This window comes from Nansenia antarctica (genome assembly GCF_963989245.1).
Source record: "Nansenia antarctica genome assembly, chromosome: 20".
NCBI classification, from domain to species: Eukaryota; Metazoa; Chordata; class Actinopteri; order Argentiniformes; family Microstomatidae; genus Nansenia; species Nansenia antarctica.
Genome location: NC_137693.1, coordinates 4,016,986 through 4,041,404, shown reverse-complemented (window position 1 = coordinate 4,041,404; position 24,419 = coordinate 4,016,986). Strand labels below are relative to the sequence as shown.

At 49.0% G+C, this 24,419-nt stretch overlaps 1 protein-coding gene across 1 annotated transcript in view; it reads left to right on the top strand.

Moving 5' to 3' along the window:
* Positions 1 to 24,419, top strand: part of synj1 (synaptojanin 1) — a gene marked incomplete at both ends in the record, with an annotated part of 29,871 nt that continues 5,452 nt past the window's right edge. The window contains 24 exons of the mRNA XM_080549982.1: positions 1 to 124; positions 415 to 501; positions 1,091 to 1,358; positions 1,924 to 2,149; positions 2,682 to 2,765; positions 6,357 to 6,418; positions 7,522 to 7,618; positions 8,599 to 8,774; positions 9,191 to 9,272; positions 9,600 to 9,752; positions 11,115 to 11,280; positions 11,872 to 11,895; positions 12,473 to 12,664; positions 12,896 to 12,980; positions 13,340 to 13,480; positions 13,710 to 13,902; positions 14,065 to 14,223; positions 15,352 to 15,508; positions 15,940 to 16,060; positions 16,679 to 16,891; positions 17,385 to 17,463; positions 17,630 to 17,795; positions 21,306 to 21,491; positions 22,113 to 22,244. Coding sequence (XP_080406108.1) covers positions 1 to 124; positions 415 to 501; positions 1,091 to 1,358; positions 1,924 to 2,149; positions 2,682 to 2,765; positions 6,357 to 6,418; positions 7,522 to 7,618; positions 8,599 to 8,774; positions 9,191 to 9,272; positions 9,600 to 9,752; positions 11,115 to 11,280; positions 11,872 to 11,895; positions 12,473 to 12,664; positions 12,896 to 12,980; positions 13,340 to 13,480; positions 13,710 to 13,902; positions 14,065 to 14,223; positions 15,352 to 15,508; positions 15,940 to 16,060; positions 16,679 to 16,891; positions 17,385 to 17,463; positions 17,630 to 17,795; positions 21,306 to 21,491; positions 22,113 to 22,244 — 3,373 coding nt within the window. The remainder of the gene's footprint in view (positions 125 to 414; positions 502 to 1,090; positions 1,359 to 1,923; positions 2,150 to 2,681; positions 2,766 to 6,356; positions 6,419 to 7,521; positions 7,619 to 8,598; positions 8,775 to 9,190; positions 9,273 to 9,599; positions 9,753 to 11,114; positions 11,281 to 11,871; positions 11,896 to 12,472; positions 12,665 to 12,895; positions 12,981 to 13,339; positions 13,481 to 13,709; positions 13,903 to 14,064; positions 14,224 to 15,351; positions 15,509 to 15,939; positions 16,061 to 16,678; positions 16,892 to 17,384; positions 17,464 to 17,629; positions 17,796 to 21,305; positions 21,492 to 22,112; positions 22,245 to 24,419) is intronic.

Here is a 24,419-nt window from a genome sequence, read left to right as displayed (position 1 = left end):
ATGGCCTTCAGCAAAGGATATCGCGTCTACCATAAGCTGGACCCGCCCCCCTACAGTGTCATAGTAGAAACCAGGAACAGAGATGAATGCCTCATGTTTGAATCGGGGGCAGTTGCCGTTCTATGTAAGACACACTCATTGATTGATTGATTGATTGATTGATTGATTGATTGATTGATTGATTACAAGTGCTTGATCCGAAGATGCAGATTAGCCTATAAGATGTACAAGAGACTCAATAACCATCAATATGGATCAGGTCTACTGCAGTGCTGAAACTGTGTAGGAGAACTGTGTGGCAGTGATGACAAACTGTCTAGCCTACAAACGTCCATTACAGCATGCAGTAGGATTAGACATGGCATGATGGACTGTTGTGTTCGTTCAGGAAAATCATTCGTTTCTAACCCACAGCGGCGGCGGAGAAGGACGCCATTAAAAACACATACACCAAGATGCTGGACGCCTACGGGATCCTGGGAGTCCTCCGCCTGAACCTGGGTGAGTTGGCCCGACTCACAGGAGACGTCCGTTCACTGTACGCTGTCCGAGGGGGGTACGGAATAGCCCCTTCTGGAAAGCTGCTTTCTCCTGCCCTCTGTGTGACCTTGGGGAGTCTTGTTTTCACAGCGTGGATAAAAGCTCTGTAAACAGATTACAGCTTTGGGTCTTGTAGATTGTCTGGGAGATACATGTAGCTAGATCAACATGTTGACTGAAGAAAAGCAGGACAGTTAACCCTTTGTTGTCCGACGACGCCTTCAGTCATGTTGTTTTAACCCACTTTTCCTCCTCTCTCCCTCTACCGTCTTTTCCCATCTCCACCCCTCCTCCTCCTCCTCCTCCTCTTTCCTCCATCTCCCTCTCTTTGTCCTTCTCCACCTTGTCTCCTTCGCTGTCTCCCTTATCCTATACGCCACGTTGCATCATCCCCCTCTTATTCTCCCCATCGCTCCTTCCATCCCTCTTCCCGTCCATCTCCTTGCATACGCTTCTCCTTCCTCCCTCTGCCTCTTCCTGTTCTTCTGGCCCACGTTCTCTCCTTCTCTCTCCTCCCTCTCTCTCTCTCTCTCTCTCTTCTCCCTGGCAGGTGACTCCATGCTCCACAGCCTGGTGGTGGTGACGGGGTGCAGCTCTGTGGGGAAGCTGCAGGAGTCGGAGGTGTTCCGGGTCACGTCCACCGACTTCGTGTCTCTGAAGAACGACCCGGGCGACGAGGACAAGATCTCGGACGTGCGGAAGGTCCTGAACTCCGGGAACTTCTATTTCGCCTGGTCGTCCTCGGGGGCCAGCATGGACCTGAGTCTGAACGCTCACCGCAGGATCAAAGAGGACACCACAGACAACCGCTTCTTCTGGTGGGGGAAACGTAGTCTAGAGTGATGTTTATTTTTATTTTTATCAAAGTCCGAATATCGAAGTGATTGTAGGAACGATGTGTGTGTGTGTGTCATACACTGTCCTCAGTGCTGCTGTTGACGTATGCATTGTGGGTCATCTATTGTGAGTCTTATGTGCTGGCTTGTGTGTGTGTGTGTGTGTGTGTGTGTGTGTGTGTGTGTCTGTGTCAATGTGTCTGTGTGTGTGGTATGATATTGTGCCAACTAGTTTGGACAACGTGTCTGGTTTCAACAATCAGAGTTGCCCTCAAACAAGATGTGTAGGCATAACTGGTTGTTGGCTCAGCTCAGCTTGTAACTGACTGTTTTCATAATGTCAAAATGCACTGATAGTATTTATGTCCTTTTAGATATTGTACATTTATGTGGACATAAATAAAGCATTTAACATTTTTACTACTCAATCTTTTCAGTTTGTAAAGTGCCTTTGAGTGTCTAGAAAAGCGCTATATAAGTCTAATGTATTATTATTATTGTTATTATTATTAAAATGTACGTTATGTTTGTTTCTTCCTTCAACCAGGAACCAGTCCCTGCACCTGCACCTGAAGCACTACGGCGTGAACTGTGACGACTGGCTGCTGAGGCTGATGTGCGGGGGGGTGGAGGTCCGGACCATCTACGCGGGACACAAACAGGCCAAGGCCTGCGTCATCTCCCGCCTCAGCTCGGAGAGAGCCGGCACCCGCTTCAACGTCCGCGGGGCCAACGACGACGGACAGGTGGCCAACTTTGTCGAGACAGAACAGGTGAGTCAGGCGTTCTAACAGGTGATCCTTTTTTTAATGCGTAAAAAAAAGGATTGTAATTGTCAGCTCTTTGTAGTGTGACCTACAAGTGCTAGCCTGCCTCCTGGAGTTGTGGCGTTGGTGCTGTGGGGGTAAAGTGCCCCCCCGCCGCCGCCGTGCCGTGACTCACTCTGGTTGTCACAGTGATTTCTCTCTGACTGATTTCTTATTCCCACAGCTTCCTGTCTCAGAAGGTCGGACACACACACACAAACACACACATACGCACGCACGCACACACACACACACACATACACACATACAGATACACACACACACACACACACACACACACACATACACACACACACACACACACACACACACACACGCCTCTTAGATTACTTGACTCATCATTTCGGTCTGGCACTTTACAGTTACCTGCTGTTTTGTGTGTCACCCAATGTATTCATAGCTTGTCTGTGCTTGAACAGGATCCTAAAGTAATAAACACATTATGTTGAAGTAACACACCGTTCTTCTCTCTCTATAGGTCATTTTCCTGGACGACAAAGTCTCCTCCTTCATCCAAATCCGGGGATCCATCCCTTTGTTCTGGGAACAGCCAGGAATCCAGGTACGGAGAAATTCCTGACCCATACCCCCTGTAGAACGCAGGTGTGGTGGTTTATATGTTTTAAATGTGGTCCTTTTACCTTTTTATGTGTGTGATTTTAATTATTGAATAAGAATACTCACTATTCTCTCGACTTATGTGGCTATGCTAAAGTCAGAGGGCACTCACTCAAGTCTCCTGTGTCTCCTCCTAACCCAATCTGTCCGTGTGTGTGTGTGTGTGTCACTGTGTGTGTGTGTGTGTTCAGAAAAAGTCACTTCAGGGCATGTTGTTGCACCTGAATGAGAATCGTCACCGTAATGGAGTGGATGAGAACCCACATCTGGTATTATCCCACGTTTGTTTCTACTCTGCTAGGCAGACTGGTGATGGCATTCTCATACTGCAGGGGGCGCTCTGTGCAATGTCAGAGGTTATTAGCAAAGTCACCGGTTCCCCCAATCTGTCGACCGGAGGTTCCACAGTGGATGTCTGTCATTATCTAACTCTCCCTCTTTACCTGGTACCTATGGAGTTGTTTTCACCCGTCCGCTTTCATTTCGTTAGCCTCATAGCATAATCGCCTGAGTCATGCTTCACTTGTGGTCAGCCGAGCCATCTTTGTATGTACCGGTAGTGTAAAAAATGCCTGTCAAAGAGATAGATGATTTGGGCAGATAGTGATTTTGGAATGTAACAAGCATTCTGATAGGCTGATGCGCTTATAAGGCAATAATGCCCAGTGAATCAGCAGTGTTAGGAGAGTAGAGTTAGGCAGATCTCTCAATTTGGCCAAAATATGACTTGAAGGCAATTATGCGATGAGGCTAACGATTTGATTCAGCACACACTCAAAATGTCAAACTAGCAGAGAGTCCTATTTGACCCCCAACCCCCCCCACAAGATTCTCCACATACCTTCCCCCTCCTCTGTCCTGACATTGCACAGACCTGCACAACAGATTGGTATTGGGCAAACTGCAACGCTGTGTTCGTCATTCGCTAAAGGTCTTTTTTTGTTTGTTTCCGTTTTTAATGCAACTGAATCCTTCAAGCCTCCAGGCCCTTTTTTTTGGTTTTGTTTTGGTTTTTGTGCCTTGTCCACAGACAACACCCTAGCCTCTTCCCCCCTTTGGTTTGTGCAGATCAGAGTTCCCCTTGCTTGGTGCCTCTAACCAACCCAGTCCCCTCAGATCCACAAACACATTAGGGGGGGGAAATGGTGTCTTTTGGACCATGTTTCTTGGTTGTTGCCGGGGGGGAAGCGGCTGGTGGGTTTTGACTTAGACAATGCTGTCGTTGTTGCTTTCCACTCTACAGTTGTTTTTCCTTTTGGTCTCATCTCCTCCTGAAATGAATCTCCTCCTTATTTTTTTTTAGCTTACCGTACTCTTCATTTTGTGTTAGCGGTAGACTTGTTTCTGTATTCAACGACATACACAAGAGAGCAATCTTCCCATGTTGTCAGGGGCCAATTTAGCTGTATAGGCCTGTACGTTTTAGTGGTGTTTAACTAGGCTATAATGTTATAGGCCTAGTGGTGTTTTTAGTGCTTTTTTTAAGCCCAGACTGGCCTCCCCTGTGACAAAACACTTATATGAAGTGGAGATTAAAGGGCTGAGGAGGAATGCACACATACATTCTAATTACTTTGGGATGGTCTTTTCATTAAAATATTTTTATCTCGAAAGTACAATTCTATTCTCAGTGTTTCCCCCCGCCACTAGAGGAATGTTAGCCTATAGGATGATAAATCAGACTAACGTAACGACGGTTGGTGAATCCGTCTGGTTCCGTCTGATTTCCACGGTAGTGATGCTAGCCGTCATCCGGTCCGTAGTGGTGTTGGGTCCTGCAGAGGCCCCATCCTGAGGTTGGAGCGGGGCCCGCGGTTTGGCGGTGTGTGTAACCTGAGCCCTCTCCGATGCGGTCACAGAGAGGCTATTAAATATGCAGAACACAGCCCTGCGCTCAGGGGAGAGGGAGAGGTAGAGGTGACTCCACAGCGGCAGCGTGGGTCGACACCCACCCACGAGGCCTGCTCTAGAGAGACAGAGAGAGAGAGAGAGGAATGGAGAGAGATGGGGGGGCCGGAGGGGCATGGAGCTACTTCAGCTAGGGGTAAGGAGGGAGGGATGGGGCAGAAAGCTGGGTGGGGGGGGTAAGAATGGAGAGAGTGAGGGAGGGATGGAGAGTGAGTGAGGGATGGAGGGAGGGAGAGACAGCACAGCAGGAAAAGTGTCCTGCAGTGATGCTGGTTGACCACCTGGGTGAGGGAGAGGCGGAGGGAGGAGGGATACGGTGGTGACGAGGCTTACGTTGGAGGAGGACACCAACTAAGGTGTGCTGGAGAGAGAGGGGCTTACTGACTGACCATCTGGCTACGGAGAGGGAACAAAGGGGGGTGGGGGGAGAAGGCGGGGGGGGGGGGGGGGGGGTAGGAAAGCTACATTCATTAATGATGTCAGAAGGCTCTGTGGGGACAGGGGACAAGCTGAGACCTGTGGTGGCTGCAGAGAGACCGATAGACAAGCAGTGCAGGGGGTGATGATTAACACTTAGTCTGTGTGTGTGTGTGTGTGTGTGTGTGTGTGTGTGTGTGTGTGTGTGGTGTGTGTGTGCGCGTGTGCGCGTGAGTCTATTTAGGGAGTGGAATTTAGAAAGAGAAAGTGGGTGAGTTTGGAGAGAGAGAGAGGGAGAGAGGGCGAGACAAGAAAGGAGATTTGGCACAGCGAGAGAGGGAGACACCATAACAAAACAAGATCCTGCACCCCTCCACCCCCACCCCCCCCATGCCTTTGATAAGTCACACCTCACCCCACTATTACGATAAACGGAATAATTATTTATATCCAAGAACGGTGATTGTTGTGCTCTCTAGAAATCGCAACTATGAGCTGCAGTTCTAGACAGTGAGCCAGTGGAGGGCTCGAGATCTGACTGCTATGGAATGTGGCGCTGCAATCGAATGATTTGAAGCACACAGTCTGTCTGTCTGTCTGTCTATCTATATATTTCTTTGTCTGTCTGTCTGTCTCTATCTATCTATCTATCTATCTATCTATCTATCTATTTGTCTCTCTCTGTCTATATCTATCTATCTATAGTATATTTGTCTGTCTGTCTGTCTATATCTATCTATGGGTGGGGAACTGGTCAAGGAGTAGTCGTGAAGCTGCAGGCCTGAATCCAAAATGAACGGAAAAGATCGGTGTGATCTCATCTAGTTCTGGTGGCAGTGTCGTATGAACTCTCTGGGTGATGTCTATCGATCAGGGTGTGCTGTGATACTCTATTATCTATAGTGAGGAGGGCGGGGGAAGGGGGGGGGGGGTTGGTGTGGGGCTGACGCTAACTGTCCATTTTTGTTCTCCATTTTTTCACACGATGCCAATCTTGCTATCTAGCATCCATAGAGTTTGCTCCCCTACCCCCCGACCTCCACCCCCCCCGCCCCTCCACTGCTAGTTCCAATAGCCATGAAATGTGTGCGTGCATACGACGTCCTCTGGCTGTGTGTGTGTGGTGCGGTGGGGGTCCTGCTGGTTATTAAAGGACTGCTATGTCTTCCCTCTCTCTCTCTCTCTCTCTGTCTTCTCTGCGTCTGTCAAGGTTGGCTCCCACCGCGTCAAGCTCTCCCGAGGCTTCGAGGCCAACGCGCCGGCGTTCGAGAGGTAATTAAAACGCGCACGTACGTGCGCTGCACCCAGACTACAGCTGCATTGGCAGCCCTCCAACAGTGCAACCACCACCTGAGAGGAGAGGAGAGGAGACACAGGGAAACCCTGTCTGCCAATGGCCTCAGTCCCCCAGAGCCCTAGAGAATCCTTTCTCATCTAGCCCTCACTCACTCCCCCCCAGGGAAGCTTATTGGATAAGAACCTACTATTCATCAGTGTGTGTTCACGAGTGTCTGTTGTTTACCAGTGAGAGACATTAGGACATTAGCGGCACATCACTAGCCTAAAGAGTTTTTCCCCTCTCCTCTTCCTGTTGATACTAGTACTGACAGGCCTGGTACAGAGAGGCAGAGAGGCTTCTGGGTCATGATGGGAAAAAGGTGTGGGAATAATAGTGACCTAGAGTGACCTCCCCACTAAGAAAACCCTCACTCTTCCTGTCTAGATCAAACGGAAACATGATGTTCGTGTATGATCATGAGTGAATTCAGTTCAACCCCCCCCCTCTCCACCAACCTCCCTAAAAAGCAGTGGACAGGAAAAGAAACAGGAACTGAGAGAATGAAATGGTGCATTGTTGTTGTTCCCTCTGTAAAAAGCTCAGAGTGAGGAGCCACACCCTCCCTCCCAGTATGAGCTCACACTAACGTGTGTCAGGAGCTCGGTCGCTGTGTGAGACTCCCTGGGAGAGGAGAGGACAGGACAGGACAGGACAGGACAGGACATGAGAGATGTCCAGTCTTGTCTGAAATGTCCAATGCCTCTGTCTGCTTTGGGAAGGACAGTTTATAGTGTTTGTGCAACAACATCTAGCTGATTTTGAGAGAGAGAGAAGATAGAGGAGAGAGAGAGAGAGAAAGAGAAGAGAGAGAAGATAGAGAAGATAGAGAAGATAGAGGAGAGAGAGAGAGAAGAGAGAGAAGATAGAGAAGATAGAGGAGAGAGAGAAGAGAGAGAGAGACTCACTCACTCACTTCCTTTTGCTGCACCTCAGCTGCCCGTCCGTCCAGTGACGATGACGGTGTGTGTGTTGTGTCTGACCCGTGTGACGCTGTGTGTGTTGTGTCTGACCCGTGTGACGCCGTGTGCTTCCCCAGGCACTTCAGCGCCCTGCGGAGGCTGTACGGGAAACAGGTGATCATCAACCTCCTGGGCCAGAAGGAGGGAGAGCACATGCTCAGCAAAGCCTTCCAGGTGAGTGTGTGTGTGTGTGTGTGTGTGTGTGTGTGTGTGTGTGTCATCCTAAACCCTGCCACAACTGCTGCTAACTAACCCCCTAACCCTAGACATGACGTTCTGCAGGGTGTGCCAGGGATGTGTGCATCAAAGCTAATACACCCTGCTATAACACTACTCGACTACTTCTAGTAGTAGTAGTAGTAGTCGTTCTGACTAACCCTACTACTTCTTCAGGGGAGGAGAAGTCGGAGGACAGGGCTTATTGTAATGCCCTGTCCTCCCATGTTTCTACCTCCGACAGCCTCCCCTGTACTGCTTCTACTACACACTGTAGAATGAACTCCTTAACTTAGACATCCAGCAAAGTGGAGTTCTTATTTGGGTCACTAGATATTCACTGGTCACGTGTCGCACGTGAACGTTCTTAAACGTTGCAATAGCACGGCATTATAGATACATATATAGATAGGTAGATACATAGATAGATAGATACATAGATAGATAGATACATAGATAGATAGATAGATTGATTGATAGGTAGATACATAGATAGATAGGTAGATACATTGATAGATAGGTAGATACATAGATAGATAGGTAGATACATAGATAGATAGATAGGTAGATACATAGATACATAGATAGATAGGTAGATACATAGATAGATAGATAGATACATAGATACATAGATACATAGATAGATAGGTAGATACATAGATAGATAGATAGATAGGTAGATACATAGATACATAGATAGATAGGTAGATACATAGATAGATAGATAGATAGGTAGATACATAGATAGATAGATAGGTAGATGGATAGATAGATACTTTATTGATCCCCGAGGAGATAATAATAATAATAATAATAATAATAATAATAATAGGCTAAAATGAAATAGATACAATTAGATTTAACTATTGTGTCATTCAGTTCAAGTTCATGACGGTTGTGTGTCCCTGTCTGTCTGTCTGTCTGTCTGTCCCTGCCAGAGCCACCTGAAGGCCTCGGAGCACGCGGCAGCGGTGAGGATGGTGAACTTTGACTACCACCAGATGGTGAAGGGAGGCAAGGCAGAGAAGCTCCACAGCGTCCTGAAACCCACCGTGAACAAGTTCATGGAAGACTGTGGCTTCTTCTCATACTCTGGGGAGACTGGCATCACCAGGTGAGAGAGGGAGGGGGGCAGGGAGGGAGGGAGGGAGGGAGGGGCGGGGAGGGAGGGAGGGAGAGAGAGAGGGGGGGGCAGGGGGGGAGGGAGGGGGGGGGGGGAGAGAGGGAGGGAGGGAGAGAAGGGGAGAGGGACGGAGAGAGAGGGAGGGAGAGGGGGGAGAGGAAGGGAGGGGCAGAGGGAGGGGTTGGGGGGGGGAGAGAGAGGGAGAGAGGGGTGGGGGAGAGAAAACACAACACAACAAAAGGTTTGCGCTTCTATGAATCGCTAGAAAAATAGTTAGCTTGAAGCTACTTTCCCACACCGACGATGCCCACCCTGTCTCATGGTGTTCAGCCTGTCTCATGGTGTTCAGCCTGTCTCAGGGTGTTCAGCGCTCTCTGATTCTCAACCCCTCTCCTCTGGTCTGCCAGGTCTCAGAGCGGGACGGTCCGGTCCAACTGTCTGGACTGCCTGGACAGAACCAACAGTGTCCAGTCCTACTTGGCGCTGGAGGTGAGAAAGAAGTCAGGTCTACAATCTGGTGTCCACTGTATCTGCATCCATCAGTACTTATTTGTATATATATATATACAGTGCTCTGTGACAAATGTGTGTTTAAACTTCACAAACCATACTGTCTGCCATACTATCATAGACTAGACGAGTTGAGCTTAAATGGTCAAATGGACTGACTTTTCCAAAGCGCTTTACAACGGCCTCTCATTCACCCATTCACACACACATTCGCACACCAATGGCGGCAAGCTATACAGGAGTCCCCTGTCCCTGACCCCCCTCCTCACCCCCACACCTCTCTCCCCTGTGCCCTCTCCTCCTCAGATGCTGCCTAAGCAGTTGGAGGACATGGGTCTGACAGAGAAGCCCCAGCTGGTGGCCAGGTTCCAGGAGGTCTTCAGGTCCATGTGGTCCGTCAACGGAGACTCTGTCAGCAAGATCTACGCAGGCACCGGGGCCCTCGACGGCAAGGCCAAGGTAGACACCAACACACACACACACACACACACACACACACACACACAGAGTGGTCCTCTGTGGCTCAGTTGGTAGAGCATGGCGCTAACAAAGCTTAGATTGTGGGTTTGATTCCCGTTGGGACCATGTATACTAAAAATGTATGCTCTGTTGCTCTCACTGCAATTTTGCTTTGGATAAAAGTGTCAGCTAAATGGCATATAATATGTTGTTATATTATATTACATACCTACGCACACATTCTCTACATGTAAGGGGGTTTCGTACAAGGTCCACGCACAACTCGTCATTGGATAATGTTAGATTGAGTTGTGGGACTTTTTTTTACGATTGTAGTTTCATTACAAGCTGAAAAGAATGGGAAGGGGGTTGTTTAGGAACAGGGTTGCCAGATGGGATTGACAATTTCCAGCCCAACCACAGTCTAAAAACCACCCAATCCAACAAAAAAGTAGCCCAGTCTGGCAACACTGTTTAGGAACTGCCTAAGCTATTGCCTCTCTCTGTGTGAAGAAGTGTGTGTGCTTCTTTCTCGTAACTCTCGTGTGTGTGCTGTTTTCTCCGGCTGTCCTTTGGACCTCTCTCTACCGGTTCGGTAAGTTGGCGAGTGAGTCGCCGTCATGTCTGTGCTGAACGTCATTTCCCGGTGTTGTCTTTTCCCCCGTTGGTGTTGGTATATAGCGTGTGCGTGTGCGTGTGTGTTCATGGATGCTAGCTAGAGATACTGTTAACCCTGGAGCTCTTTCCCGACCGTTTCACTGGAATGTTCCGCTTGAGGAGTCTCAACTGTGCCTGTCCTGAACAGGGCTGAACCGGCAGGCAAATAGAATATTTCTCCACAGGCCTGCAATAATTTGATACGCTATGAAAGCGATTACGTCACGTTTTTAAAATGATGTCAAGACATTTGACCCCACAAATACCAACTGGTAAAAAAAATATTATTTAGTTTTTTTGCTATAATAATGACGACTAATCGCTTTTATAGCATATTTGATGATGACAGCTAAGTCACGTAATTTCCTGTTTTATATCCCTGATTCAATGAATCATTTCCTGCTGGGACTAGGAATACCATTCTGATTTTATGAAAAATGAATAAAACCAAACAAGTGAATGCGTGAATTGGTGTGTGAATATATACCGTATATGAAGCACAGATGTCATATTACTTGTCCCAGTGTCATGATTCTTCTAAATAAATGGGAATACTTGCATCACTATCCTCTCAATTAAATAGACCCGTATACTCTTCTAGAATATCCAGCTACTTCTCTAAGCTGAAGAAGGTTTGGTGCTGGTGGTTTCTCTGAGTGTGAATGTGGGGATTAAAATCCTTGGTTCTCCCCTACTTCTCCTCAGGGGGGAAAGCTGAAGGACGGCGCTCGCTCGGTGACCAGGACCATCCAGAACAACTTCTTCGACAGCTCCAAGCAGGAGGCCATAGATATCCTCAGGCTGGGCTCCACCCTCAACAGTGACCTGGCAGACAAGGCCCGAGCGCTGCTCACCACCTCCAGTCTTTACGGTAATGCCACAGAACGCTGCACGTTTCTATAGTAACTTCTCCTCTCCCAGAAGAACATAGAAGCAAAGTGATATTAATGTAGCTCGATGTGATCATTTTTTACATTGTTTCTATGTTTTAAAGGGTTATAGGATTGTAAAAAAAAAAATGTTTAATGGTGTTTATGGGTAAAGCTTTTTTGAATGAACGGGGTCAATCCCATACTGTATTTCAGTTTGACTTGAATAATTCGGATGTCAGTTTTTTATAGGATATTCCCATTTTTTATCACATGGTTATGGACACTACTTATCTAACCTATATGACTTGCAGAGGATTGTGGCATAACGAGTCTAGGCTGGGCTTGTAGGGCGGCTCTACAGGACTTGTCCTCTGCAGATAGAGCGGATAGAGAAGGTTATTTCGCCTTCCGTGTCTAAGCGAGTGGTGTAATCTGCCTGTAACAGCTCTCCCAGTTAGAGATTACCACTAACAGACTTCTCTAAAGCTGTTATCTGTTTAACCACTGGTTTAACCCATCCCTCCCTCCCTCCCTCCCTCCCCCCCTCCCTCCCCTCTCTCTCCTTCTCTCCTCTACGCTCACACTCTTAGTCACTGAGCCTATCTTACAATCAGGTACAGTAACTGACACAGACCCCTCAAACGGATGTGTCTGTACTCTGTTGTCATCCATTTTGTTACCGTAGTGACCCCCCCTGTGTTACCGTGTTTCCTTTTTTGTGCGCCCCCCTCTCATTAGAACAGTTGTGTGTTACTGTATCACTCGGTTATCCCCTTGTGTTTGTGTTGCACTAGTTCATTATGTATCAGTTCACTGTGTCCGTCGATTCATTACCTACGTGAGGTGTTTGTGATGCCTTTATTTGACAGTCCGGTTTCTGCTTCGTATTTGTCTTGAGAGGAGTCATTTAATCGAACGCTACTCTGAACTCCAGTACGTGGCTAGTATGTGTTACTCGAGTGCGCTTCAGAGTGCTCGAGCGCACTTCTATCAAACCGCCATAGTCTGTCAAAGTGGACGAACGGGACTGTGAAATAAACCATACCGAGAGAGACGTTTGTCGATCGTCTCTTTGAACAAGTACCTCGAACCATCGACCGATTCACTTCTTTATGGATTCCACTTGGATCCACTCCCTGTAGTTTTCTCTTTCTCTTACTCTCTCCCTCCCTCACCCCCCGCCTCCCCCAGCCTCTCCCAGAGTGCTGCTGGGCATGTGTCAGAACCACCATAAATACACGCGGCCCAAGCAGATCCGGGTGGCCACGGGCACGTGGAACGTCAACGGGGGGAAACAGTTCCGCAGCATCGCCTTCCGCAACCAGACCCTCAACGATTGGCTGTTGGACGCCCCGAAGAAGGCGGGACTTCCCGAATTTCAGGGTGAGGAGGTGTCATTCAAGTTGAAGTTCAAGTTTATTGTCATATGTATCAGCCTCTGTAGTATCACACACAAACAAACATAGTCCACAATACAAACAAACAACAATACAGTACCAAGTACTTAGTGCAGGGTGTAAAGTGCCAAGTGCAGTGCGCTCAACAACACTCAACAAAGGTGAATCATCTTATCTTTTTCTTTTTTGAGACATTCTATCTCTGTCTCTCCCGCAGACAGTAAAGCCAACCCCGTGGATATCTTTGCCATCGGGTTCGAGGAGATGGTAGAGCTGAACGCGGGCAACATCGTCAGTGCCAGGTGCGGGACAGAGCCAGTTGTGCCATCTGGCTAGTTACTGGAGCAGTGTTGTTGGCACACCTCTTGTGCAATAACAGGAGAAGTATTTCACCTCTGGGCCATAATAAAGTCATGTGTGTGTGTGATTTACCTGATGATACTTGTTCCAGTTGTGCATTCCTGTGTTCCTGTATATCGGTTGCTCTTTTGTTCGATGAAAGAGGAGTAGAGAGAAAGATATCGAGAGTGACCATGGGCTTTCTCTCTCTCTCTCTCTCTCTCTCTCTCTCTCTCTCTGACTGTCTCTCTGTCTCTCTGTCTGCCAGCTTGTCTGTCTGTCTGTCTCACGTTGTATTTATTCTCTCCTCGCCTCCCTTCAGCACCACCAATCAGAAGTTGTGGGCCGCAGAGCTGCAGAAGCATCTCTCTCGTGATCACAAGTACGTCCTGCTGGCCTCGGAGCAGCTGGTGGGAGTGTGCCTGTACGTCTTCATCCGCCCCCAGCACGCACCGTTCATCAGGTAGGACAGACCCTCCTCTCCCCGGCGGGGGAGGGCGGCGGAGGTAGACATCAGCAGACATCGCTCATTATAATTGTTGTTTCGTTCTATTCCATCCATGACAATGAGCCCGTCCTCCGATTTCTACCTCCACCTGCCTCCCCTGCTTTGTGCCATATGTCTTTTGCCTGTTTGCACAGAAAGGCTATTAGTCATGGTGTCTGAAAATAAACGATTGTGTGTCCGGCAGGGACGTTGCCGTGGATACGGTCAAGACCGGGATGGGCGGAGCCACGGGTAATAAAGGAGGCGTGGCCATCCGCCTGCTGTTCCACACCACCAGCATCTGCTTCATCTGCTCCCACTTCGCTGCCGGCCAATCACAGGTCAAAGAGAGGAACGACGACTACAACGAGATCACGCGCAAACTCAGCTTCCCCATGGTAATAAAGTGGGTGTGGGTGTGGGTGTGGGTGTGGGTGGGTGTGTGCGAGTGCGAGTGCGAGTGTCTGTCTGTCTGTCTGTCTTTCTGTCTGTCTGTCTGTGTGCATGCGTGCGTGCGTCTGTGTACGTGTGTGTAACCCCTGACCCGGTCCTCTCCCCAGGGTCGTCTGCTGTACTCTCATGACTACGTGTTCTGGTGCGGCGACTTCAACTACCGGATCAGCCTGCCCAACGAGGAGGTGAAGGAGCTGATCAGACAGGAGAACTGGGACGCCCTGACCGCCGGGGACCAGCTGGTGGACCAGAAGAACGCTGGACTGGTAAGGCCACACACAGACACACACACACACCTCATTCTTTCATACTCCCATACTCCAACATTCATGCCCTCTCACCACCCCTGGGACCAACTGGCGAACTGATGAGGCCCGACACAATACCCCCCAGAACCCATACACAATACCCTTCAGAACCCTACACAATACCCTCCAGAACCCATACACAATACCCTTCAGAACCCATACACAATACCTGCATGTTGCTTTTGCGTTTTGTCCACACAGAACATTTGAAAAATGTAAATATGCTATGTTTTCTAATAGTGGCAACTATGTCCCTATCCTTGTAAACAACCAAAGCATATTATGGTATGTTAAGGCCAATGCTCGACCTCGACACCAGACATTAGGAAGTGCTTTGTTCGGACTAAAACAACTCTCTTCACTGAGCGTTCTTTACCGTGCTATCTCTTTCCTCGATCGCTACCGATTTATTATGGCCATTGAGCGCTACTTTGAGGCTCAAATGTAGCTGGACAAAAAACACTGGACCATTGAATAGGGTTAGTTGATATCTGGTTCATTGCCGATATCCCCATCCCCTTTTCTCCTACCAGGGTTCCCGCGCTGGTCTTAAAAAGCCTTAAAGTCTACAATCCAGCAATCCAATTTATAAGGTCTAAAAAGCTCCCAAATGTCAGTTATTCAGTCTAAAAATGAGGTGCTAGGTTTTAAAAATGAGATCCTGCAAGGAAATCAGTCCGACCACATCTATTTACGCGGAAATTAATCAAGCTGGAACCCCAAAAATGCCAATTCGCTTCCTTTTTTGTCTGTATGGCAGTGAAATCCCTAATTTCATCACCTCGAGGATGACAAAAAGCAATAATATGGTGGGTAATGGGTCCAACATTTTGGGTCAAAAATTATAATCAAAGAGGTCTTAAAAAGGTCTTAAATTTGATTTGTTTTTAATTTGGGGGGGTAATCAGTTATTTATTTCAAAACAGTACACATGAAAAACTCACAATGACAACACAAAACAAAAGAAGTGTCTGTCCTGACTTTTTTTTTTTCTTTAGTAATGGCGATAACATCCCTCCCATTAATGTGATGTGTTGAAACGTGTAGGAACCCTGTCTCACCTCCTGTCCTCTCTGCTGTCCTCAGATCTTCAGGAACTTCATCGAGGGCAGTCTGGACTTCGCCCCCACCTACAAGTACGACCTGTTCTCAGAGGACTACGACACCAGCGAGAAGTGTCGCACGCCCGCGTGGACCGACCGCGTGCTGTGGAAGAGGAGGAAGTGGAACTTTGACAAAACCGGTGAGGGAGGGGGCGTGTGTGTGTGTGTGTGTGTGTGTGTGTGTGTGTGTGGGGGGGGGGTGTGTGTGTGTGTGTGTGTGTGTGTGTGTGTGTGTGTGCGTGTGTGTGTGTGTGTGTGTGCGTGTGCGTGTGCGTGTGTGTGTGTGTGTGTGAGTGTGAGTACAGGTGAAGGACAGGTGAATACTCTCAGCGGGTTGTTTTCTGCATGCTGCTCCCAGGGTTTAAGCGTCCTTGGGTTTTATGAAAGGCGCTATACAAATCCAAGTTATTATTATTATTAGGGTGCCGTTTGAGTGCAGCAATAAAAACATCACATTAGAATCGTATGATAACTTCTACATGCAACGACGCATGGAAGGAGAGTTTTATTGATACTGATTTGTATGGGTGTGTGTGTGTGTGTGTGTGTGTGTGTGTCTGTGTGTGTCCAGCGGAGGAGATGAACGTGGTGGGGGCCGTCGCCGACAGTGACGGGGAGCCCCAACAGTACCCCTGGACCCCCGGGACACTCAAGTACTACGGCAGGGCCGAGCTGAAGACCTCTGATCACAGGTAACACACACACACACACACACACACACACGCACACACCTCGACACACCCAGGGTAGGTCTGTGCGGTAATATCGCTGACACGGTAACCTTCAGGATTTGGAAAATGCTCACGGTGTGCTTTTCAATCCACTGCATCGAATGACTGCCCCATTATCTATTAAACCGCCAGATTAAGAGCTGTTTCTCTATTAACAATATGGTACAGCGTCGCCGCCGGCAACGAGACGTGGGAGGTGGAGCGGGTTTCTTTCTCTCAGCTGAGAACAGCATGGTGTCACTCACCTCACACACGCACACACACACACACACACACACACACACACACACGCCCCCTCACTCACCTCACACACGCATACAGCACACAACAACGGTTGAGGGAGAGAGAGAGAGAGATCTTGTTCGTGTTGACCTATTTCTTGGTAACAGGTGTTTTTTTTTGTTGTTGTTGTGTTTATTTTTTTCGCCGAGCTAGCACCAAACCCAGCCTTCTCTCTGTACACCCCCCCCCCCCCCCCCCCCCCGTTACGTTGACTCAGATCAAATCTGTTCCGTTGACGTCCATATTTTCTCTCGTCCCCCCCCTCCCTCCATCCCTCCCTCTCCCCCTCCCCCCCAGGCCGGTGATGGCCATCATGGACATCGACGTGTTGGAGGTGGACCCGGAGGACCGGCACCAGGTGTACAAGGAGGTGATCGCCCTGCAGGGTCCCCCCGACGGCACGGTGCTGGTGTCCCTCTGCACCTCCGGCCCCGACGACTACTTTGACGACGCCCTCATCGACGAGCTGCTGGACAAGTTCACCGTCTTCGGGGAAGTCATTCTCATCAGGTGACCTAAGACACGACACCGAAGTTTTTTTTATTTTTTATATTCCCTCTTTGTGTGTCCCCATAATGTCTTTCAAATGAACAATATCGTCTGCAACCACCAACTTGGGCTATTAGGGGTGGTAGCAGTGGTCTAGTGGATAGTGAGTTGGACTCCTGATCAGAAGGTCATGAGTTCAAATCCTATCTCGAACCACCACCAGTGTGTCCTTGAATAAGTCACTTAGCCCTAAGTTACTCCAGGGCGACTGTCCCTGTAATCTCTAATTGTGAGTCGCTTTGGATAAAAGCCTCTGCAAAATGGTTTAAATGTAAAATGTAAATATTAGACCCCATGTCTCTCTATTAAGGAAATATCCCTCAGAACTCTCTCTAAAGTGAACCCACCACCAGCTAAATGGACGGTATGATGTCGTGGTACGTTTTCGAAGCCTATGTTTTGCTGCGATCATGTGACTCATCAGCGGTCTGTGCTGTGTCTGTGTGGTGTGCAGGTTTGTGGAGGAGAAGATGTGGGTGACGTTCCTGGAAGGGTACTCTGCCCTGGCTGCTCTGTCGCTCAGCTCCTCCACGGTGAGGAGACGCAACGTGGCGCCACACGGTCACGCCAATACTCACTTAGCAGCGCTACGGCTACAATACTCCTGATCTCCACTCACGTGTGTGTGTGTGTGTGTGTGTGTGTCTGTATGTCTGTATCTGTGTCTATCTGTGTGCGTGTGTGTGTGTGTGTGTGTAGGTCCTGGGGAAGTTGATAGACATCCGTCTGAAGAGCCCCGGCTGGATCAAGAGCCTGGAGGAGGAGATGAGCGTGGAGAGGATCTGCGGCAGCATCCCCACCTCCGCCAGCTCCACCCTGCTGGCCGAGGACGCCGACCTGGGGGAGGACGACTACGACATGGAGGGTGAGGAGGGGGGAGGGGAGAGGGTGGAGGGTAGAGAGGGTAGAGGGTGAGGAGGGGAGTGGGTGGAGGGTGAGGAGGGTAGAGGGAGAGGAGGGTAGAGGGTGAGGAGGGTGAGGAGGGTGGAGGGTAGAGAGGGTAGAGGGTGAGGAGGGGAGTGGGTGGAGGGTGAGGAGGGTAGAGGGAGAGGAGGGTAGAGGGAGAGGAGGGTAGAGGGTGAGGAGGGTGAGGAGGGTAGAGGGTAGAGGGTGAGGAGGGTGGAGGATGAGGAGGGGAGAAGGGTGAGGGTGAGGAGGGGAGAGGGTGGAGGGTGAGGAGGGTAGAGGGTGAGGAGGGTGGAGGGGAGAAGGGGGAGGGTGAGGAGGGGAGAGGGTGGAGGATGAGGAGGGGAGAGGGGGGAGGGTGAGGGGGGGGAGGGTGAGGAGGGGAGAGGGTGAGGAGGGGAGAGGGGGGAGGGTGAGGAGGGTGGAGGATGAGGAGGGGAGAGGGTGGAGGGTGAGGAGGGAGAAGGAAGGGGGTAGACTAGAGACACACTACCATCTACAGTGTTTCCCCTACCATTGCCTTGGGGGGGCCGCCCCCCCAACGGAACCCGCCGCCCCCCCAAGAAAGAGGAATTATTACGGACGTAGACAAGCGTCAAACATAGACAAGCAGGCTAAAATATCCGCTTTTTTAAACGCACCCAACCCGAATCTGGCGAGTGGCAAGCCCATGGGCTCGTTGGTAACTTTAGTCCGCCAGTAGTCTCGCATAGCCAAACCTATCTCTCCACACTTCGCTTCGCGCTGGACACACTCGCGTACAAGATCGTGCGTGAGTGTGCGCGCGACGCGAGAGAGTTTTTGCAGGGTGAGATGTCTGCTGATGAAAGTAAGCAAGTTGAAACGTTATCAAATATAATTGCTGAGTGTTCTAACAGAGCAAGTTGGTTCAAATTGGTCGTTATTATTGTGACTAGAAAGTGTCTGATTATAGTTCCATGGTATGTAAAATAGTGTCAAAGAACTAGCAAGCTAACTAGCTAGCTCAGAGGTGATTAGATGAGCTAGTCACTAGCACACATGCCAGCTAAAGAGCTAACTGGAGGCACTTTATTATTTTACTTAAAGTAGATATACTATCTTTCTTATTCTGCTAGAATTGGGCTTCATGGTAATATCATTATGGCGTATTTACAGTACATGGACAGTGGATTGAAGCATTGGAAATGTCTGTTTTTATAGTTGGACATACGCTTTTTTTTCAGGTGAGAGAGTAAAGTCAAAATGACATTATCTGACTGCATTGCCCACAGCAATCCAATATTCAATTATAATTATGTTATGAATTGATATGGATCAATTTATACCTCTTATTAGATTATAAATACTCTGGTTGTTATGTTTGCCTTTTGGTTGACAGCAAAAGAGGGAGAGAGGAGGATAGGGAGGGAGAGAAGGAGAGAGAGCAGGATGGTGCACCAGAGAGAGAGAGCGCAAGAACCAGGTGAGAAAGTGGACAGGTAGTCAAGACCACATAAGTAAGTACAGTGTTTCCTCTATATGCATTTATTGGTGGCGGGCCGCCACGAATGAATTTCCTCCGCCACGAATTGATTCAGTACACACACCAAAAAATTTTTTTTTTACAAAAAATAAAATACAAAAATATTTACATTTTAGCTGATTAAAATATATCTGATCCTAGATCAGCGCTATAATGGATGTTGACTAAAAGTGCACCTAAATCCACGCCCATCTCTCTCTAACCGCTGATCCAAAATCAGATTAATGACATTAGGGCTACTCCTGATTGGTCTAAATGTGAACCGGCATGAGAACCGTGCAGACTCAACCATCCCCGCTCAGCTTCCGAAATGCTCGGCCGCCTGTGTTTTCTCCTCGCAAATAACGGGCTAAAAGTCACCGGTAGTACCATCTAAAAGATACAAAAAGCTGATCTAGCTAGCTAGGTGCACAAATAAGATATCACGTTAAATAACAGCGACAGATGGATGGATTTTTCAAGAAAAAAGATGTCCCAGACACTTCAAACATTGCTGAAGCTAGCAGTGGCTATGAGCGATACGAAACTGCATGGCTGGGTGTCGTATTGCAGGATTTAAGTTTCTCTATATATTTCGGGACGAGGAGCAGCATGGCATGGTCGGACCTTCCCAGCGGTGCCCTCGGGAACGAACGGTAAGCCTCGTTGATAGTAACGTAGCAGTGGTCTAGTAGCTCCTCTGCTGGGGCATGACACCTGTTGTTTGTAATTGGGAAGTTCTGTTGGTGTGATTAAAATCGCCGAGCACAATAACTGCTGCGTCGGGATTAGAGTTTTCCACAGAGGAGATGTAGGTAATACTTGGGACATTGCAATTGAAATTGCGTTCAAAGTAAAACACACACACGCAAATATTGACAGTAGAGCTTGGCTTGATAGTGTATATCCCCACTGTGCTGGGTCGCCTCCACACCTGGCACCACAGGGGCCCGTTAATAAGACTGCTGTCTGTGGATTAGTTCGGAAAAAATGTGTCCAATACAACGTTGTAGTTGTTTAGTACAAATGGGTCTATAGCAGCTAGGTAACATTAGTCCTGTATCAGAGTTGTGTTGTTGGGTCTTGTAGCAGGGTTAGCTATAGCAGCTAGGTAACATTAGTCCTGTATCAGAGTTGTGTTGTTGGGTCTTGTAGCAGGGTTAGCTATAGCAGCTAGGTAACATTAGTCCTGTATCAGAGTTGTGTTGTTGGGTCTTGTACAGTTGCTCAAAATGCAGATAAGAGAAAGTATAGGCTAATATCAAACAACAATCCTAGAGATGACTAACTCAAACGTACGCATAACTAAATAAAGCAGGCCAACTAACGACAGCTACACGCCCTCAACTGGGAACATAAAGGATAAATGAATTTTGCAATCGAACGTGTCCTACAGCGACAGCTGGTCGTGCAAATGAGGATCTGGGAAGATTTTTGTAGCTTTTTTTTTTTTTTGCCATCCTCCCTCTAGTTTGAAATTCGGTTGTTGTTTTGAGCGCGCGCATGGAAAAATTCCTGGAGGAAACACTGTAAGTAGCCTTGAGAACCGATGGTTCTCGAGCCTAACGGCCCATAGGCAGGAGCCTATCTCCTGTTTCCGTAGCGTAAGGCGGCTTAATGTACAAGTTAGTACACCCCCTGGACATGACGCTGGTATGTCGCAGGGTCTTACCCCCTGGGGGGGGGTCCATGCCACGAAAGAATTAGATGAGTAGAGGAGGGGAGGTCGAGAGTACCTTCTAGAGTAGAGGAGGGGAGATGGGGGATAGAGACTGTGAGATTGTGCAGGATGTTACTGAATGTGTGGGGTTAGCTTCACAAGCTCTAACCAGCTCCTAGCTCCTATGACGAGACAGGAGGGTGGTGAGGGTTCGCCTTCAGCAGGTGGCTTTAAGTCATCGAATTTCTGGTTGGTGGACTTTTGTTTTTTTGTCACTGAATGCCTGTGTGTGTGTGTGTGTGTGTGTGTGTGTCTCTCTGTGCCAGGCGACGTGGACGAGGAGGTGGAGGACATCCTCCCTCAACACCTGCAGCCTGGAGCGGGCTGCGGCTCTGGCTCCTCCCCCCTGCCCTCCCCCCGGGGCAGCCCCTGCTCCTCCCCCACCCTCGGTGACCCCGCACCCCCCACCCGGCCCAGCCGAGGACCCCCACGCACCGCCGGACCACCGCAAGGTAATCCTCACACACACACACACACACACACACACATATGCATACACGCTCCCAAATCACACACGACACACAACCTTACACTCACACCTTAACCTTCCGTTTAAAATCAGCAACGCTTCGCCCTACGCTTTGATTCCCAGCCCGTTGAAATGTGAATTGTTTATTTTGTTCTGTTGGGTGGAAGGAGGTCTAAGCCCGTCAGCATGCAGGAGGGAGAGTGCAGGTAAAACTCTAGAGTGTCTAACAGTAGCTAGATTGTTTTCAGCGACTTGTGGTGATAGTGTCCTGAGAGTCGTGCTCGTGAAGTGGGATGTTTCTCTCTGCCTTATGTGTGATGACGGTTTGTCTTTACCTTAGCCAGGCCATGTCTGCTAGGTCCCCTGTGTAACCTGGACGTGCTGTTTATAGCCGTGGATTATGAGTGATGGATGTGTCGCTGTAAAACATTGTGTCAAATGCGTTCGTATACACTTCGAGGACTATGTAAATACAATTGGACAGATTTGCTCAAGGACACGTCGGAGTAGTCGACCCCCGCGCAGACTCAGGCCCGGGGCCTGGGAAAGTGAAGCGAAGGTGATTTTATTTGTCTTGCCTTCTCTCCCTTCTCTCTCTCTCCAGGGTCTCCAGTGGACTTCCAGCCCGGCGGTCCCCCCCAGGGCATGGAACCCAAACGCGCGCCTCCCCCGCGCCCCAACGCCCCTCCGGCCAGACCCGCACCCCCTCAGCGCCCCCCACCCCCCTCAGCCTCAGGTAACACTACATGTCCTCAGTTTTTTGTCTTAAATCAAGTGATGTTCTACCCACCTCATGTTGACACGTTGCTCTCGCTCCTTCCTCTCCTACGTGAAGGAGGTAGAAGCCCCCTACCCGCTAGGAAAGACGTGGGAGGTAAAGTTGGTTTGGTAGCAGATGTGTCTGTGCCTGTCGTGTCTATTTGCTACCGTATCATATCGTCGCTTCCTGTAGTCTGGTTTAATTCTAGCTGTTTGCTGGTCGTTGACGTGGTTACCTCCGTCCTGCGTTGAGGTCGACTTTGTCGGCTTGAGCTAATCCTCCATTCTGTCGCTCTTTCTGACACATTCATGCAGATGTTGTGGTAGTTGTTGTTGTTGTTGTTGTAGTTATTGTTGTTGTTGGTGGTGGTGTTGTGTTGGTAGTTGTGATTGTGGTTGTCGTTGTGGTTGTGATGGCGCTGATGGTTTTGTGTTCACCGCCAAACGGCCGTTCATTTTCACTTGACTTGGCTTCTCCGCTCTGACGATCACGGGTCTAGAAAGGGCAATGTTTGACCTCCTCAGAGAGTCTTGGCTCGTTGTCGGACGTTAGCCCAGTGTTGTTTGCCTGACCCCCCCATGGGTCGGTCATGCTACTCATCATCATCCAACGTCGTGTTGCCTTCCCCTCGTTCCAAGACTGCGGAGACTCTCCCAGCCCGTGCCCCAGCCCCAGACCCAGCCCGTGCGCCAGCCCCAGCCCCAGCCCCAGCCCCAGCCCCAGCCTGTGCCCCAGCCCCGGCCCCAGCCCATGCCCCAACCCCATCCAGGATAGGAGGGGAAGCGAAGGTAACATCTGTTGTTGTAATAACGCCCCCCCCCCCCCTCCCTCCACCCCATATAGACGTGGATGGTAGTCGTGAAGCCCTATTGAGTTGGTGTGGTGTCTAGCTGTCCGTCTCTCCCTGGCCCGAACCTACCAACAGTGCGTTTGCACACTCGATGAACGCAACGCCCTGTTCATTGGTTCAGATCTGTCATAGATGCCCACGGTGACGACCAACCAGGAAGTCCCTTTACATCCTCATGATGTCTCAGTAATGACACACACAAGCTACGTTCTGACCTCAGCGACAGAACAGAGAATGTTGTAGCTTGTGTGTGTCGTTGCTGAGACATAACGAGGATGTCGCCTCTGGATTTAGTTTGATGTTGTGGATGAATAGAATAGAGTCGTAGAATATAGACCTATTATTAGCCAGGCTCAATACTGAGGTGTCCCTGACGACGCATGACTCGTTTAGAACACTTACAGTGGTAAATGTGGTGGTTTCTGAATGCGTTGGATGGGTATTAGGTTCAAAGTGATCAGGTAAGGTGTGTGTTAATGCTGTCTGATGTCCCTTATGCTGTGTAGAACCATACATCCTGGCACTTACTAGATAATTCTTCGATAAGACCTTGGGCAGTGAGGGTAAAAGCTCTGGCTCCTAATCAGCTTTGGGATTAGAACGGAGCTTTGTGTGTGTGCGTGCGTGCGTGCGTGCGTGCGTGTGTGTGTGTGTGTGTGTGTGTGTGTGTGTGTGTGGTGTTACCGAGACACGGTGAGGAATGTAGCCTATGTATTCAGTTTGTCGGTGTTGTAAAATGTAGGCCTATTTATTTATGTGCCTGTATGTAGAGGCGACGCATGCTAAATAGTGAGCTGCCCTGACAACTTGTTCGAACACTTCCAGTTGCTTTATGAATGCGTTGGATTGGCATCAGGCCAAAGGGGTCAGGGTAAGGTATGTGTTGGTTAGTGAGAGTCGTCACAAAGCGCTCTACGGTACTGTCATAACCACTGCTTCCTATGAGGTGTGTGTTGTGTCTTGTGAAGTGAAGTGAAACTTTATTTATATAGCGCCTTTCGTACATGAATGCAACTCAAAGCACGGAAAACATGATGAAATAACAAATGAATGCTATCTTGATTTTCCTTTATGCTGCAAAGAACCAAACTTCCTGTCCCTTGCTAGCCAACTCTTTGATAGGGTGATGATGGGCGGTGAAGGTAAATACATGGTGGCTGTCGTGGAAATGCCCCCCCCTCTCTCTCCCCGAATCGATGGCAGTCGTCATCATTCTGAATTGCTGTGCTGTCTTTAGCATGTCACTCTCTGGCCTGAACCAACTCAAAAGTGCTTTTGCACACTCGACGAACACAAACCAA